This window comes from Aquarana catesbeiana, linkage group LG05 (genome assembly GCF_042186555.1).
Source record: "Aquarana catesbeiana isolate 2022-GZ linkage group LG05, ASM4218655v1, whole genome shotgun sequence".
NCBI classification, from domain to species: Eukaryota; Metazoa; Chordata; class Amphibia; order Anura; family Ranidae; genus Aquarana; species Aquarana catesbeiana.
In genome coordinates, this window is record NC_133328.1 from 415440945 (window position 1) to 415460356 (window position 19412).

The following is a 19412-nucleotide window of genomic DNA, read 5'->3' on the forward strand; positions in this document are numbered from 1 at the left end:
GCAGCTTGGCATTGCATGCCATTGCTGAGCTTATCATCTACTAGGACCCCCAGGTCCTTTTCCATCCTAGATTCTCCCGGAGGTTCTCCCCCTAGTGAGTAGATTGCATTCATACTTTTGCCACCCAAATGCATTATTTTACATTTTTCTACATTAAACCTCAATTGCAATGTAGCTGCCCACCACATTAATTTGTTCAGATCTTCTTGCAAGGTTTCCACATCCTAGGGAGAAATGATTGCCCTGTTTAGCTTAGTATAGTCTGGAAATATAGAGATTGAGCTGTTTATCCCATCCTCCAGGTCATTTATGAATAAATTGAATAGGTTTGGTCCCAAGACAGAACCCTTGGGGACCCCACTCTCCACACTGGACTCTTCTGTGTACTCCCCATTTATCACTACCCTCTGAACTCGCCCCTGTAGCCAGTTTTCAATCCATGTACTCACCCTATGGTCCATGCCAGTAAACGTTTTGTACAGTAAACGTTTATGGGGAACTGTACCAAATGCCTTTGCAAAATTCAGATACACCTTCCTTTATCTACATGGCAGCTCACCTTCTCATAGAAGGTTAATAGGGTGGTTTGGCAAGAACAATTCCTTATGAATCCATGCTGATTACTGCTAATGATACCGTTTTCATTACTAAAATCTTGTACATAGTCCCTTATCATCCCCTCCAAGTGTTTGCATTCTATTGATGTTAGGTTAACTGGTCTGTAGTTCCCAGGGATGTATCTTGGACCTTTTTTAAATATTGGGGCTACATTGACTTTTCTCCAATCTGCTGGTACCATTCCAGTCAGTAGACTGTTCATAAAAAATTAGGAACAATGGTCTGGCAATTACTTGACTGAGTTCCTTAGTGACCCTCAGGTGCAACCCATCTGGTCCTGGTGACTTATTAATGTTAAGTTTTTCAAGTCTATTTCTAATTCTATCCTCTGTTAGCCATGAGGGTGCTTCCTGTGACATGTCATGAGGATAAACATAGCAGTTTTGGTTGCTGAAGCCCCCGTTACCCTCGTGAAGACTCAGGAGAAGAATAAATTCAATACCTTCGCCATCTCTCCATCCTTAGTAGCCAGATTGCCTTCATCATTCTTTATGGGACCAATATGATCTGACCTCCCTTTCTTATTATTTATGTACCTAAAGATTTTCTTGGTATTTTTTTTGCTCTCCTCCGCTATATGCCTTTCGTGTTCTGTCTTAGCCACCCTGATTGCACCCTTACATTTCTTGTTGCTATCTTTGTAAAGTTCAAATGCTGATAATGATCCCTCTGCCTTGTATTTTTTGAAGGCCTTCTCCTTTGCTTTTATATGCATGTTTACGTTGGAGTTAAGCCACCCAAGACTTTTATTAGCTCTTTTAAATTTATTTCCCATTGGGATGCACTGGCTAATACCCTTATTTAATATGCTCCCAAAGCATACCAATTTTTCCTCCGTGTTCTTTGCTCTTAAGATTTTATCCCATTTAGTATATTCTAGCAAGTATCATTTAGCAACTTCTAGGGAAGTTGGCTCTTTTGAAATTTAGTGTTTTTGTATTCCCCTTATGTTTCCTATTTGTGTAATTTATACTGAAACGAATTGACCTGTGATTGCTGTTTCCTAAATTGCCCCGTATTTCCAAATCCGTGATCAGGTCTGTATTGTTGGTAATCAGTAGGTCTAGTAACGCTTTGTTTCTAGTTAATGCATTTACCATCTGACCCATGAAATTGTCCTGCAAGACATTTAGGAAATGGTGAGCTTTAGATTAAGGCGCGGTTCCTTCTGCCCTGTCTATGTCTGGATAATTAAAATCCCCCATTAGAATGACACTTCCCATCCTTGCAGCTAATCCAAATGGTGATAGGAGGTCCGCCTCCCCCTCCTCCCTCTGGCTATGGGGTCTATAGCATATGTCCATTATTACTTTCCTCTTAGTTTCTTCCCTTTGTAGCACTACCCATAAAGATTCCACCTCCTCCCTTGCTCCATTAGTGATGTTGTCTCTCACATTCACGTGTACATCATTTCTGATATACAGGCATACCCCTCCCCCATTTTTAACCTCTCTATCCCTGTGATATAGGGAATACCCTTGAACGGTTGCCAGCTACAACAGTAGCTCTAATTCTCTCATCTTGTCCGCCAGACTCCTGGCATTGGTGAACATGCCACGTAGTTTAGACCGTTATTGAATCGTCACTTGTAGTCTCCATCAAAGACATGTTTGACCGTGTGACAACACAATGGCATAACTGGGAGACAGCTGTCATTACATAAAAGGGATAAAAGACCTTTATGGCCAGATAAACAGATATTTTTTTTTTTTTTTTTTTTTTTTTTTTTATGAAAGCTGTGGATAAGATCAAAAACAACTTTTAAAATTACATTAACAGGTTAAAGCATGTATGAGGTTTATTTTAGAAGTAGTTTTCAATATACAAAGGAATTAAATTTCCATACCATTGTCTCTAAATAACTTCTCACCATCTGTATTTTTATTGTGATTGTCTTTTGAAAAAATATGCGAAGCAGGTACCACTCCAGGCTGAGTGAATTTACGAGGGAGAGAGCTGCCTGCTAGCAACTGTGTGGGCTTTCCCTCCTTCCTCTCCTCTCACACACGCAGACACACAGAACTGTTTACTTTGTTGCATCCCTATTGGAAGAGACTGAGAGCCAATCATCAGGGAACAGCAGCAAAGAACTGTGGAATATGAAGTCCCAGCACAAGGCAGCCTGACTGACTGTGTGAGGAGGCAGGACTGCAAATCCCAGGCTGCACTGCAGAGAGTCAAGAGGATTATGGGAGAGACTATAAAAAGCACAGTGCTGACCAGGTCAAGAGACCTTGTTTCCTGGATCCCATTGGGAGAACAACCCTCTGTTGCTGTGTGAAGGGATTGCGGCCTATCAAGGGTCACACAGTCTGCCGCTCCAGCCCAGAGGAACAGATGCCACATGCTTCCAGAAGGACGCTTTGCAGCAGCACGGAATGTCATGGAATCGGCCGATGCAATGGGTCAGAGACTGAAGGTCATCGTGACACATCTTCAGCCAGGAGAATCCGTTGATCGCTCTTTGGAGGGCCGCTGAATGCGTATAGGATTGGTGAAGGGGTTTTGCCCAGGAATCTTATTGCCTTCCATAAAACACCACACCTGAATATTGTGCACAGACACCTGTTAGCCAGATCACGTAGAAGAGTGCTACATCACAGCACCAGCTACTTTATATTCCTTCTCATCACCCTGTTACATTGAGGGACCCTTGTCCACAGAGCTCCTAAATGCCGGTGAAGAGAACAAACGCAAAGCTTTGCTCCTAGAACATTATTGTAGTTGCTCTTAAAGGGGACACGCCACTGGTGTTTATATTACTTCATTATGTGTGTATTGGAGGTATTATAGGCCGGCCTGGGGTTCCTCTTTAGCCATAGTATTCTACATCAATCAATAGCTTGCTTGGGGAGTCCATTTAATCTGTGTACATTGTTATTATTCTTTTATTGTTGCATGGTGTTATTGACTGTTTTGAGAACTGTTTCAACCAAGTCCTGGCTACTTATACAGGACTTGGCTGACTAATATTACTTTAAACTTTTCTCTGGTCCAAGTAAACGTGAGAGAGCAGAACTGTGTTTGTATGTTATTACTGGGTTATTCCATTAATCACGTTGCTAGGTGTGCCAGAGGGGCTGGGACAGTTCTTTGGGGTTGAGAGGCAGAGTAACAGTCTGAACAAACAAAAGCAGCTCGTTCGGGGGTATCATTATATATATGTTTATCAGAATATCAGACCATTCCAAGTACTCCACATTTATCACTACCCTCTGAACTCGCCCCACAGCCAGTTTTCAATGTACTAACCCTATGGTCCATGCCGACAGACCTTAGTTTGTACAGTAAACATTTATGGGGAACTGTATCAAATGCCCTTGCAAAATCCAGATACATCACGTCTATGGGCCTTCCTTTATCTAGATGGCAGCTCACCTCTTCATAGAAGGTTAATGGATCCCCAGCCGATATAGATGGCAAGCCCGAGGTGACGTTACTCTCACATATGCATGGGGGTTTAATCAGCTCGGCCTTGCTAAAATTCTATACAGCATGGACATGCAGGTAAGGGAACTTTAGTGCAGATGAGATATAATATGTGCCAGTATACTAATCGCTTCTGGTTTTATTGACCATAAAGATGACCACAGAGATGATCGGGGAACTTCAGTTTCTCCCTCAACTCCACGGTCAGTTGCCGGAACTGGTGGAATGGAAGAGCTCCCCACTGAACCAAATGTAAAAACGATCCAGCGTCTCTGCATTGGGGTACAAGCCTTTTAGGTGCAGCCCCCAAAATACCTGAGCCAGACATTTGTTTAACCACTTCAATACAGGGCATTTTCACCCCCTTCCTGCCCAGGCCAATTTTCATCTTTCAGTGCTGTCACGTTTTGAATGACAATTGCGCGGTCATACAACACTGTACCCATATGACATTTTGATAATTTTTTTCCCCACAAATAGAGCTTTCTTTTGGTGGTGTTTTTATATTTTGCGCTATAAACAAAAGACTGCCAATTTTGAAAAAAAAAAACACAATATTTTTAATTTTTTGCTATAATAAATATCCCAATTTAAAAAAAAAACATATTTCTTCCTCAGTGTAGGCCGATATGTATTCTTCTACATATTTTTGGTAAAAAAAAAATCACAATAAGCGTTTATTGATTGGTTTGCGCAAAAGTTATAGCCAAAATAGCGGATAGATTTATGGCATTTTTATTTTTTATTTACTAGTAATGGCGGCAATCTGCACTTTTTGTCAGGACTGCGATATTGCGGTGGACAGATCGTTTTGACACTATTGACACTATTTTGGGACCATTCACATTTATACAGTGAACAGTGCTATAAACATGCACTGATTACTGTATAAATGTCACTGGCAGGAAAGGGGTTAACACTAGGGGGGGCGATCAAGGGGTTAAATGTGTTACCTATGGAGTGATTCTAACTGTGGGGGGAGGGGACTGACTGGGGGAGGTGACTGATTGGTGTTCCTCTGTACTGGGAACATATGATCGGTCCCCTCTCCCCTGACAGGACGTGGATTAGTGTGTGACCGGCAATCGGGTGCCTGGCAGACATCGCAGCCGCCAGGCACGTGCATCGGCACCCGAGTGATGCGGAGGGCGCGAGCCCCCTAGTGGCCCGGGAAGCTGTAGACGTCATATGACGGCCGCCCAGGATGAGAGAGACACCTTGTGGCTGTCATTTGACTATACACGGGATGTAAAGAGATTAAAGGAGTTGTAAAGGCAGAAGGTTTTTTTTATCTTAATGCATTCTATTAATTAAGATAAAAAGCCTTCTGTGCGAAGGGAGGATACAGAACCTCACATACAAGGATAGGGAAATTACATCATAAAAAGGGCAAAGGGAATACAGAAAACGTGACATGTTGTACACAAAATGGTTAAAAAGGTGGCAGCATAATCAAAAGTAATAACTAAAGAACAGCACAGGCTGTACACACAAATGCAGCTACATTTCCCATATATTGCTGGAATTATAAAAAACTGTGATTTTTCCATAAAATTCTAATTTCATCTTTTTTCTCCAGGTGGGAAGCTTGCATCTCAGTTCTGCTGACTTCATCTGGAATCTTTCAGTCCATTTCATGTCTACAGAATGTTCCAGAACTTGCTGCACACTATTAATCTGGATTGGCAACAGTGCATGATACCTGTGCAATTTGTTACATACCAGTAGTTACATAGTATGTGAGGTTGAAAAAAGACAGAAGTCCATCAAGTCCAACCTATGTGTGTGCTTTTATGTCAGTATTACATTGTATATCCCTGCATGTTGTGGTCATGGTAGATGGCAGCTCACCTCCTCATAGAAGGTTAATGGATCCCCAGCTGATTTAATTGGCAAGCCCGAGGTGACGTTACTAACACGCATGCATGGGGGTTCAGTCAGCTCGGCCTTGCTAAAATTCTATACTGAGTTGTGTGTGCCCAGCTCAATGTACAGCATGGACATGCAGGTAAGGGAACTTTAATGCACATGAGACATAATATGTCTCTTCTGCATTAAAAATGCTGCCTATCCACATTTTTTTTTCATTGAAATTCCACTTTATAGCAAAACAAACAGTATGCATCTACTTAGGTGTTTTGTCTCACCTGTATTGGGAGAAAATATGCATGTGTTTGGGTGTATTGTCTCACCTGTCTACAGCTATTGCTACAATAACTTGCAGTGGAGATCCCCCTATTCACACTGTTTATAGATGGTTAAATTGAGATTGGTTTTGAGAACACAAAACATGTATGTAAACTTTTGCAGCTTTGTGGTCACTCTGGTGATGCACACTCTCATGCAACGATCACAGCCTACCTTTACATGGCCTCAACTTTCCATTCAGGTATTGCTGTATTTCACTAGTTTACCCAAGCCCTTTTTGTGGTAATTAAGTGATCAGAGAACCCATTTGATGCAGGAGAGCTATTCCCAATACGATTATTACTGCAGGCTCCTTGCTGCCTTATATATACATACATAAAGCTTCTATAAACATATTTTAGTAAAAAATGTCAGTTTCAAGCTTGCCTTAAAATTTTAGTCTCAATGTGATAGCTGTCAGGAGACAAAAATAGAGGAGTTACAGAGTACAGCATCCTGGAAATATATTCCCAATAAACCCATGAGGTCCTTTCAGGGTACTGGATTACACAGGATTGATTCAGATTAAATAGAGTGAATTTGTTGACTTCACCACAGCTGCACTTTTTGCTGAATAGTATTAATAGCTACATGACTAGTTTAACCACCTCAATACTGGACACGTTCACCCTCTTCATTCCTTGGCCATTTTTAGGTTTTCAGCGTTGTCACAATTTGGTAATTACTCAGTCACGCAACACTGCACCCAAATAACATTTTTAATATAATTTTTTTAATACAGACTGAGCTTTCTTTTTGTGGTTTTTAAACATCACTGGGTTTTTTATTTTGTGATATACAAATGAAACAATACTGACAAACTACAGAACAGTTTTCTCAGTTTCTGTTATAAAATTTTGCAAACGCATAACCTTTCTTCATAGATTTAGGCCAAGACGTGCAGATGGGTCAATTCAGGCACAGGCAGAGACATGGTCAGCATACGGGCAAAGGGTCGGTCCAGGCAACTGCGTGCACGCGTGGTCAATAAACAGGCAAATCAGGACAACTAATTCTAGTTACATTGGTCTGGCAACACTGTGGCTGGTGTGGTGGTGATTGGAGAACTGTGACTGGCTGCATAGTTAGGGCTCGATCCCACATGACATGGGGGGGGGGGGGGTTGAGTTGCAGTTTAGCCACCCCTAAACCACTACCCCCTTTAGCTGCAGATGCTTTGTTTCGGAGCTGTGGAAGAAATTATACTACCTGTACGCCCACTGATTGTGACCCATTCAAGTGAATAAGGTTTCTTGTGTGGGGTCCAAGGGGCTAAAGCCAGTAGTGAGAAAGCGATACAATGTCTCCTCACTGCCTGTCAAATCCTCTCCGAAGAGCGATCCGAACATGGATGGCTCTTCAGCATCACACATGTGAACAAGTCCTTATAGTGACCCTGCTGTGGCAGTGATTAGGGACACTGTAACTACTATGGCGGTGATCAGGGACACTATAACTAGTGTGGTAGGGATCAAAGACACTGTAACTGGTGTGGCGGTGATCAGGGACACTGTAACTGGTGTAACTGGGCAGCACAGTGGCAATTGGTTAGCACTTCTGCCTGGCAGGACTAGGGTTGTCGGTTTGAATCCCAACTACGGCACTACCGTGCCTGTTTGCATGTTCTCCCTGTGACTACATGGGTTTTCTCTGGGTACTCTGGTTTCCTCCCACACTCCAAAGACAAGCTGGTAAATTGGCCCTAGAATATGTTTGTATGGATGTGAATTAGGGACCTCCGATTGTAAGCTACTTGAGGGCAGGGACTGATGTGATTGTATAATACATATGTAAAGAGCTGCATAAATTGACAGCACTATATAAGTACCTGAAATAAATAAAAATAGCTAGTGTGGCGGTGATCAGAGACACTGTAACTGGAGTAGAGGTGATTAGAGACAATATAACTGGTGTGGCGGTGATCAGGGACATATTTAATGGTCTCAAGAATGTGAACATAACACCTTGTCAAAAATGTAATATAATTATTTTACTTTTTCATGAAACTAAAGGGATTAAAATTTCAATATTCAATGCAATATATTACTTAAGGAATCTAAAATATTTTTATAACTGAACATAAAATACGTTTGGCAAAAACTATTTGGCAGCCTTATACAATACCCTGTTTAAATAAATAAAAAAATAAAAAAATTAAATTGGCCATCATCCTCTTAGTCATCTTTCATTTCCTCAAGAAACAATGGATACAACAAAGAATTAAAATACCCTTGACAAAATAGTCTAAATAATAACTGAAATAGTATTTTCTATTAGATGTCAGTAACCTCTTTAACAAAGAAATGAGAAAAGGCAAAAAGGATGTAGCAGCTGTCACCTTGCCAAGCAGAAACTCATACAATGCACATCTGCAGTATATGTGTTAAAGCAATATGATGGCATGCATGACAAGTTTTTTCTTTTCCAGCACACATATATTCTGTATTAGACAGCAGCTCTAGTTTAGAACACGCATTATAAATAGCGCACCATGGAGACCAACGTATTTTAAGAATAACTTTTTTCCATCATGGCAAATGTGTGTGAAGTTCTTTGATGGAAATACTGTATATTATGCAATATTAACATACCTCTCTACAGCAGTATAAACTTCATATGTTAAAAGAAGGTAGAACTGGTCTTACTCTCCGCAGTAACCATTTAGAACCTTTCATTTATTCTTACATACTTCATTGGCAGAATGAATAGTAGAATCTGGCTGGCTTCTGTGGACTGCTTGGGTGAAAGATTTTTCCTTTATACATTCTAAAAAATAAGGCTAGACATATGAATGAAACTTGACCAGCCAGGTCTTGGTTGGTCTCGATATATGCAGGACAAACATTAAAGTGATATTAAAGAATAATTTTTGCTTAATAACAAGCAGGTTATCCTTACCTGCTCTGTTCAATGGTTTTGCACAGAGCAGTTGCAATCCTCCTATTCTGGGGTCCCCCACTGGCACTCCTGGCTCCTCCTGCATTCAAGTACCCTCCCAACAAGCCATTTGCTAAGAGGGGTACTCCGAGCTGAACTATGTGTGTCTATTGACACACATTGTGCTGGTCAGCCCGGCCCCCTTTAGATTGGATGGGCACCAGCGGGAGCCAATGGCTCTCGCTGCTTTCACTGAGTCCGTTGAGGAGGGAGGGAGAGAGCAGATCAGACTCAGGTATTTAGGGGGGCTGCACCTAAAAGGTTTTTACCTTAATGCAGAGAATATATTAAGAAAAAAACTTTAGCCTTTTTCAACCACTTTAACCACTAAGCTGCAGAGACGCTGGATCGTTTTTACATTTGGTTCAGTGGGGGGCACCCCCGCCACATTGCCCCGCTTTCCTGAGCTCTTCCATTCCACCAGTTCTGGCGACTGACCATAGAGTTGAGGGAAGAACTGAAGCTCCCCGATCATCTCTATGGTCAATAAAACCAGAAGCGATTAGTATACTGGCACTTTTTGGCAATAAGTATATTGTCACAGTTTCGGTCTAGTGTTTACAAGCCGTTACCGACTTGTGAAAGCATCAAATTAAACTGGTTTGATCAGATGCTCTTGAGGGCAGACCCCCTCAAACAACAGACCCCAGATTTCTCAGTAAAGGGTACCTGTCACTGCCCCAGCTATTACAAGGGAGGCTGTTCATCCCTCATGGTAACAATAAAGTTGAAAAAAAAAAAATTAGAGGCAGTGTAAAAAAATAAATTTAAATAAAATAAATAGTAAAATTAAAGAAAAATTAAACTGCCCCCATCCCCAATGCTTACGCACAAATGTAAATGTGCAAGTCGGTCCCACACGCATATGTAAATTGCACCATACATGTGAGGTATTGCTGCAAACGTCAGAGCGAGAGCAATAATTTTAGTACCAGACCCCCAGAGTAACTCTAAACTGGTAATCTGTAAAGGATTTTTAACCACTTCCCGCCCGGCCCATAGCAGATGACAGCCGAGCGGTGGTTCAGTTATCCTGACTGGGCGTCATATTACGTCCAGCAGGATAACGTGCCCGTCAGACTGACACACCGCTCCACTGATCTTGGTAAAGAGCCTCCGGCGGAGACTCTTTACCACGTGATCAGCCGTGTCCAATCACGGCTGATCACGATGTCAATAGGAAGAGCCATTGATCGGCTTTTCCTCACTCGCGTCTGACAGATGCGAGTAGAGGAGAGCCGATCGGCGGCTCTGCGCTGATTGTTTATCAGCGCAGCCCCCCTCAGATGACCACACTGGACCACCAGGGATCGCCAGTAGGACCACCAGGGCCATCCACATGTGCCCAATGTGCCCAGTCAGTGCCCAATCTGTGCCAATCAGTGCCCACAGATGGGCACTGATAGGCACCATTATATTGCAGTGATGCCCAGCAATGCCACCCTTAGGGGCATCAGTGCCACCAGTCAGTGTCATCAGTGCCACCCATCAGTGTCCATCAGTGCCACCTGTCAGTGCCCATCCATGCCCATCAGTGCCCACCTATCAGTGCCCATCCGTTCCACCTATCAGTGCCACCCATAAGTACCCATCAGTGCCACCCATAAGTACCCATCAATGCCACCTACGAGTGCCCATCAGTGCCGCCTATGAGTGCCCATCGGTGCCACCTATGAGTGCCCATCAGTGCCGCATACCAGTGCCACCTATCAGTGCCCATCAGTGCCACCTATCAGTGCCCATCAGTGCCGCCTATCAGTGCCCATCATCAGTGCCCGTCAGTGCCACCTCATCAGTGCCACCTCATCGGTGCCCATCAGTGCCGCTGTATCAGTGCCCGTCAGTGCAGCCATATCAGTGCCCATCATTGAAGAAGAAAACGTACTTATTTACAAACATTTTTAACAGAAACAAAGAAAAACTTGTTTTTTTTCAAAATTTTTGGTCTTTTTTTATTTGTTTTATTTGTTGCGCAAAAAATAAAAACTGCAGAGGTGATCAAATACCACCAAAAGAAAGCTCTATTTGTGGGAACAAAATGATAAAAAAAATTGTTTGAGTACAGTGTAGCATGACCACGCAATTGTCATTCAAACTGCGACAGCGCTGAAAGCTGAAAATTGGCCTGGGCGGGAAGGTGTCTATGTGCCTGGTATTGAAGTGGTTAAAGCATTGGCTATGGAAATTATTAACTACTGTAGTTTGTCACCATTCCACGGGAGCGCACAATTTTACAGTATGACATGTTGGGTATCTATTTACTTGGTGTAACATCATCTTTTATAATTTATCAAACACTAGGGTATTATATTGCGTTTGTGTGCACTAAAATGCACTAAAAAGTATATATTTTCCCAAAAAATTGCATTTGAAAAGCTGCTGTGCAAATATTGTGTGACATATAAATTGCAACAACCAATATTTTTTTCTCCTGGGCCTTTGCTTTCAGAAAATATATAATGTTTGGGGGTTCTTGGTAATTATCTAGTAAAAAAAAAAACGCTGATTTTTACATGTATATGAAAAGTGTCAGAATAGACTTGGGAGGCAAGTGGTTAAAGACTACTTCCTCCCAAAATATTAAAGAGAAATAATTTTTGGCTAACTGTATTTTGTTTTTTTAAGTTTACACATTTGTAAACTGATGATTGATATGTTTTACAATTATACATTTCATACAGGCTCCTTCCAAGCCATTTGTTTTGCAAAAAAATGCTAGACTTTTTCGAATAGTAAAGCCCAGCAATACTTGGATTCTATTTGGCTGTTTGCGTGCTCTAACTAGATAAGACATGTCTGTCTCTGCAAGGACAGAAGTGGGAGTTTTGCCTGCAGTTCTTCCCTATTTTAGCCACAACAGCAATTGAAAAAAATCCTTACAGTGTATCTACTATTGCAGTGCTATATTTGCTAGTTGGAAGTTATTATTCATATTCATATTCAATATTTCCTGATTAAAAAGTACTAAAATAATGCAATCTGCTTTTAAACACTAAACATAATGAATGAAATATCATAAAAACGGCATTTGCAAATGTTTACTTACCTGAGGCCATAGCTTTATCCTTTCCATCTCTTGGTTGGGCTTTGTTCTTACAAGAATTACATATCTGCATCAATCACACTGTTTTCAAGGAAGGAGTCTACACTAATGCATCCTATGAAGTAAGCCACATAGAAATTATTATTATCATAGGAACTGAATGACTAGGCCAGCTAGGGAAATTGAGTATTCTGACAGTAAAGCACAGTGTTATGGTAACTCCAAACTATTTACAGGTGAGCAGGAGAGATTGCTTAGAGACACCGGCTCTCTTTCTCCACGCTGATGAGGGTCATCGCCTTATGTTCCAAGGTTCTGAAATTTCTACACTGTTAGCAAGATGTTTCATTCCAATCCCATACATATCCAAAACTGTAGCAGAAGAATGATAGTGATAATATTAGCAGTGTATTAAAAATAGCTACATCAAACAGCTTTGACAATAATAGCATATTTCCTTCATTGTAAGAAATAACCAATTTCCTGCTGTCAATAATACTGCCATTGCATCTAAAAAAATTACTGGTGTCATTCAGTTTACAGTTATGTTAATCCAGGGAGTGATATGAAGGTAAATCACTTGGAATTGGTTTATAGGCCTGTATATAGTATATCTAAACTCAAGAACATACATATAATAGATTGCAGCTTATCTTATTTGCTTTTACTTTAATTGCTTTATTCAATAAACAGTGCAAAAAGAGAAAGTGTCAAGTGCAATAACCTATAGCATCCAATCAGAATCCATTTTACTGAAATCAGACCAGTACAGCATTAATTCTGATTGGTTGTTATAGATACTGTACTTTGCACTTTGCTCCATGTTTACTGAATAAACCCGATTATTTCTCTTATAAAGGATAATAAAAACAAAAACAAGGTTAAATATTTTATAAATTAACTTATTTGAAGGCTGAGTTTCCTTTACTACAGGAAAAGCATTTCTTGCATTTTTGCAGTTTGTGAAAATATAAATTAATTTACAGAATAGTAACATATAAATATGCTAATTTAAATACATTTGATTACCATTAAAGCTTACTTCAAAATGTAGACTTAAAATAAGACAAAATTCAGTGAATAATTAGTTATTACTTAAAAGAACCATACTAAAACAAAGCAAATCCAATGTCCAAATTATGCTGCAGATGTCCTCAGATGACTGATGAAAACTGGAACTAATGAGACTAAAAAGTCACTTAGGTTTTTCTTTTATATTAATACAGTACCTAACCAAATATAGCAATTTAATTATATTAATGGATAACAAGTTTCAACCTACAATTGAACAACTCAAAATCCAACAAAAGGCGAATGAAACGAATGTTCAATTAAACTGTTTAAATTGTTCCATGTTTGACATTTTGGTGCCTATATGAAATCACCATTCGCTACAGTCTATGATACTGTTTGTGAACACCAAAGGCCCATTAGGTGCTGAACTTAGATGGAGATCTTACTCAGTCCCAGTGAACTCTCTTTCTTCGAGTCTGTGAAGCTGCCTGCTTGCTCTTTGCTGCTGCTCTTTCAGTTCAGTGTAAGAGCGAGAGAATGTGTGAAATATGGACGTCACAGGAAATGCCATAAGCAAAATACCACTCAGTATGCTGCTTAGGGCCACCACCTGTCCTGGGATGCTTCGAGGAACCATGTCACCATAGCCTACAGTTGTCATGGAGATTACTGCCCACCAGTAACTTCCAGGGATACTGGTGAATTCTTGTTTGGCACCTAGCTCATTCTCTGCAAGATATACTAGAGGAGAAAACAGTGCCATTGCAACACACAAAAACAACAGAAGTAGCCCAAATTCTCGGGTGCACCTTCTGACCGTGAGTCCAAGGGTCTGCAGTCCTAGAGAGTGCCTTGCTAGTCTCATGACATACAAGATTCGCAAAGCCCGCAACACGCGAAGTACCAGTCCCACCTTTTCCAAGTAGTTATTTCCTGTTCCTCCAGCTTTTTCTCCTGATAGTGAATCTACTATCAGAGTAATATAATAAGGCAAGATGGCCATCATGTCGATGATGTTAAGCGGTGTTCTTAGGAATACACACTTACTCTCAGCCTGGATAAAGCGTAGGATGAACTCCAAGGAAAACCAAGCTACGCAAACTGTCTCTAGAACAAAAATATTGTAGCACTTCTGCGAACATTCACCCTGCAAATAGAAAACATGAAAAATGATGAGTTAACATATTTCTTACCATCATATGATAAATAATGTTTGACTCCATGTGTCAATATACGGTATATTAAAATTTTGAATGATCTGTGTTTCTCATAGTACCCAATCACCTTACAAAGCTGTGCCATTATGACAGGTTACTTAATAGGGCAACAGACCGCATGCAACATTTGCATGCATGTTTAGTAAGCCATGCAACCTTTCCATGTTATATTACCTATGCAATGTGTTACAAAGCTTTACCTTGCGTACATATTAATGTAATTTAAAAAATGTGCATTGCTGATTAAGACTTAATCCCTATTCAAAGTTAACCCAGATAAAAATGTTCTCAAAATGTCAACTTTCTTCTTTATAAATCAGGTTACCGTCTGTACCAAGGGCTGAAATTGTTACAGATGTCAGATTGAAGTGTACTCTTCCTACTCTGCTTTTGAAAACTCAGGTGAAACTTGTGAGGCTGATGAAAATCACTGAGACATGGAAGGTCACAGGAAATCATTGACAGACGTCGGATATAATTTCAAGCATAGCTGTACGCTGTATCAGCATCGCTGTTCTAGCCTGCAGATAGCTGATAAATATATAGTGAAACCAATGGAATAATTTGTCATCCTGCTACTGTCATGATGAGTTGAAGTGTCTCGATGTGTGCAATGTCTTTGATTTCTGAGCCAGGGATCATATTTAAAGCCTGTGCTCTGATGATCCCTGTTAATCATTTTAAATGTGCATTAATTTAGCCAAAACCAAATACCACAGAGTAACACACATTTAAATTATATTTATGTAACTATAAGATTACTTCATATAAAGAACTTTTGGATATTTTTATGCCAAGCACAAATGCACTGAAATTGTTTTTTGGGATTCTCAAATTCTAAGCCCATAAATGCGCAAACTATGTAGTTTATTAAATACTTCCTAGGGGGCCCATGACAACAAAAAGATTTCTATGTTGGTCCCATTTAGCTGCAACATCCCTTAGGGTTATAGCATCAATACTGTTAAAGTAGATCGAAACCCTAAAGCACTGTGTATCATAAACAAATGTTTTTTTTTTAAATAAAATATAGTTTTTTTAGTTTAATTTGTGCATATCAGTGCTGCTGATCTCCCTCAGTCTTTTTTCAGCCACTTAGTTTTTAAATGTCCTTGCTCAAACATTTGCTGCACATTATTGCTCTTAAGGCAGTTTACTGATAGTTACAACAGTGGACCATTCATGTGTAGTGTGTCAGCATAGCTGCATGCAGACTCCAGAGGGCATACACGTGACTGGGTCATAACGCAGGAGTAAATTTGGGGGATATCTGTCACCCAATGGCAGAAAGCCCCTGAATATTGCGGGGGCACCAAACATTCATTTAATGAAAGCTTTATATTTATAAAGGTTTGAATTAATTTTGGAATTAGCTAAACATTTTAAGCTGTGGTGTAGCTTTTTGTCCTTTAAAAACCAGTAGCCCACCACTTCTAAAAAAAAACGCAGCCCTCATCACTCAGGTGCACTACTCACCTACACTCTCTTGCAGAATCATTGGCTCTGCCACCCAGCAACAGTCTTCTTCCAGGTTTAATGACACCTGTTGACATTTAACTAACTTGCTGGATTTCAGAGTGCCACAGAGCTGCCCCCTACACTGCAAGACTCTGCATCACCTATGACCATCCAGCGTTGATGAAGAAGCAAAGAGAAAAAGGACCCAGCATGTCACGTGACTGGGTTTAAGACTTCTGTATAAGTTTAGGTATAACCTAAAAAAATGGAGAAACACGTGCTGGGGACAGACCAGGGATGTAGGGGGTGGAATTGGACATTACAGCTTTTATGAGAATTTTGCATTAGATCGCCTTTAAGCACCTTTGTAGATGTCCATTTATATCAATCATGTACATAAATAATTGCCTCCAAATCTAAAATAACTGTAGATTGGCTGCAGTATTAAAGGCACATTGTCTATATATATATATATATATATATATATATATATATATATTGTCATTTTATATATATATATATATATATATATATATATATATATATATATATTAGGAAGTAGAGGTACTGTTTCTTTGCAAACTGCCTTGAAGTAAAAATTAGGTAAGGCCTGGACGCGTGGCCGGCTGCTGAGAGGAGGTCGCAGGCTGTTAGAGCTCTGAGGTAATGGGCTCCCTGTAGCTTAAATAAAGTGACAAAAATTTCTCCTGAGGGCACAATTAAAGCCTGAAAGCAGCAGGGAATGTCCTAGGAAGATGGGGAATGGAAAAAATAAATAAGGACCCCGCAAAATAGGCGAATTTAGAAGCCAGGCCGGGATATTGCAGAAGATTAAAGATGGCGCTGGTCCCTCCTCACCTCACAGCAGCACAAAGCAGCACTGAGCATTCCAGCGCTGAGGGAGACATGGAGACACAGCCTGGCTCACAGGGAAACAGTCTACAGCTCCAGGTTGACATTAACAGCCCCATAAAAGGAGGAGAATTTCATCCTCTGAGGAAAATGTGAGTGAATCTCTAAATGAACATAATAGTAGACTGGCAATTAACCCCTATGATGCAAAACTAAATGCAATACCTACCACAGGTCAACCCATATCAGATTCCACTATTAAAGACACCATAATGTCACTGAGGGGAGCACTTCAGCTTGACATGATGAATTTTATGAATCAGTCAAAGCAAGAAATTGATGAACTAGGTGACAGAGTGGAATATGTGTAAAACAAAATGAGTGACTTCACAGAAGCTCATAATGAATTTGTTGACGCACATTTTGATGTGGAAAATGAAATTAGAAATCTAAAAATGAAGGTCTCAGACCTGGAAGATAGGTCCAGAAGGAATAATATAAAATTCTGCGGAATTCCTGAAAATATTAAACCTGCTGACCTGAAAAGATTTCTAACATAAATTATTTCTAAACTGCTCCCCGCAACTACCGAACAAGAACTGATGATAGACCGTGCACATAGACTTCCTAAACCGTCACATATACCAGAAAGACTGCCTAGAGATGTCATAGCAAAGATTCATTTCTTCCAAGTAAAAGATCAACTGATGCACTTCTAGATCCCTATGCAGTAATAATACATTATTTGGATCTGTCACAAGCAACAATCCTGGCACGCAAAAACTTAAATTCAATCACCAAAATCCTCAGAAACTACAGTATCCTCTATAAGTGGGGATTTCATACAAAAATAATGATAGAGGAACTAGGAACTAGGAACTAGAGGAAAAGGAACTACATACAATACCAACATGGAAGACAGTATAAAAATTATGAAAACCTGGGGATTATTACCAAAAGATGAAGAAATCTCACTTAACAAAACTACTCCTGGGAAAATCCCACAGCAATGGGAAAAAAAGTCCTTGTCGATATGATTCTCCTTTCTTAAGAGGTTTCCAAATTCCTTACAGCACACAGTGCTACTTGTTTACTAGCTTATTATATACAACAGCATGCGATAGTAAATGGCCTCAGGTACCATATTCCAATCGGGGAATACTGTTATGCCGCATACACACGGCTGGACTTGACAACGGGCTAAACTCCATCGTCATTTCCGACGCAAAGATTTAGAACATGTTCTATATCTGAGTCCGTCGGAAATGCCGACAGAAAAAGTCCAATGGGGCATACACACGGTCGGAATGTCCGACCAAAAGCTCCCATCGGACTTTTTCTGTTGGGAAGTCCGGCTGCGTGTACGCGGCATTATAAATATGTTTTCTGGTTTAAATGTTTGTTTTTTTTGCCACTCAGTAGCATACAAGGTACAATACTGCCATCTACTGGATGAAAAGGGAACCAACTCTGTAAGTACTAATGTCTCTTTACCTCTTGCTACTAATCTACTAATGATATTTATTAACAATGCTTGCAAACATTTCAATGGGTCTTAAACTAATGTCACTCAATGCAAAAGCCTCAACAGCCCATTTAAGCAGAAAGCTCTCTGGAATATTATATGAAAATTCCAAAGTGACATTGTATGCATTTGAGAATCGCATTTTGCTATGAACAAAGCACCCAAAATTCTCCCACCACAAATTCCTTCATGTATTTGTATCCAACAAAACCAAGAAAACAAAAGGAGTAATATTGGCAATAAAAGATTCTGTTTCCTTCCAACCTCTAAACGTTAAGACTGATTCTCAAGGTCGGTCTCAAACGCCTAACTTGTCCAATGTCATTATAAGACTAAACACTCAGGCCCAATATGAATTGATGTTAGCATTCAAAAATTTCTCTACCACTATATTAAAAAAAAAAAAAAAAGTGGCAAGTTTGGATAAACAACCCGAGAGCCTCCAATTAGCGACAATTAGAATAGCGACATATGATACATCAAGATATTGAATTCATTATAGATTCCTCTTCTTCTTTTCATTCCTAAAAATTTGAATATTTGGTGACCAGCTCCCGCCTACAGTATGATCCCATTTGGGGTGGGCGGTAGCGGGATATCAAACTCCAGTTATTGTACCCTAAAGTTATTATTATTTCTTGTTATTCATTCCCCAATTTTTGTTATTATCTGTTCTATGCAATATGATAAGCAATACCAATTAATTGTATTCATTTATATTGGAATGTATTTTGTCAAAAATAATAACAATTTAAAAGTAAAAAAAAAAATAGGTAAGGCCTCATTCACATGGGCCTTCTGTGAGTTTTCTTTTCTTTAAATGCAGGATAAGTTGGTCTGGGAAGTATAAACAAACTTTATACCTATTAGATAAATTCATACTGTGTTAAATGTATATGCTTTTACATGGGTTTAAATGCATTCAGGGTATTCAATCTGCCACTGGAAACACAGATTTCTATTTTTTTTTTTTTTACACACAGCTAAACTGAATGAATCTGAATACAAGTAAGTATACCGTGTGCATTATGTAATTTAAAAAGTTCCATGCATTCTGTATGTCCCACTTGCCCTCAAGTGGGACATACAGACACAAGTCTTCTGCATTTATTTTGTTTAAAAGCAGGAGAAT

At 39.9% G+C, this 19412-nt stretch overlaps 1 protein-coding gene across 5 annotated transcripts in view; it reads right to left on the reverse strand.

Moving 5' to 3' along the window:
* Positions 1 to 12639: 12639 nt before the first annotated feature.
* Positions 12640 to 19412, reverse strand: part of KCNG2 (potassium voltage-gated channel modifier subfamily G member 2) — a 266485-nt gene continuing 259712 nt past the window's right edge. For 3 of the 5 annotated variants that reach the window (XM_073631205.1, XM_073631208.1, XM_073631207.1), the window contains one exon: positions 12640 to 14375. In XM_073631205.1, the coding sequence (XP_073487306.1) occupies positions 13671 to 14375 (705 nt within the window). In that variant the 3' untranslated portion in view covers positions 12640 to 13670. The remainder of the gene's footprint in view (positions 14376 to 19412) is intronic. The other 2 variants (XM_073631203.1, XM_073631204.1) reach the window with 1 other exon arrangement.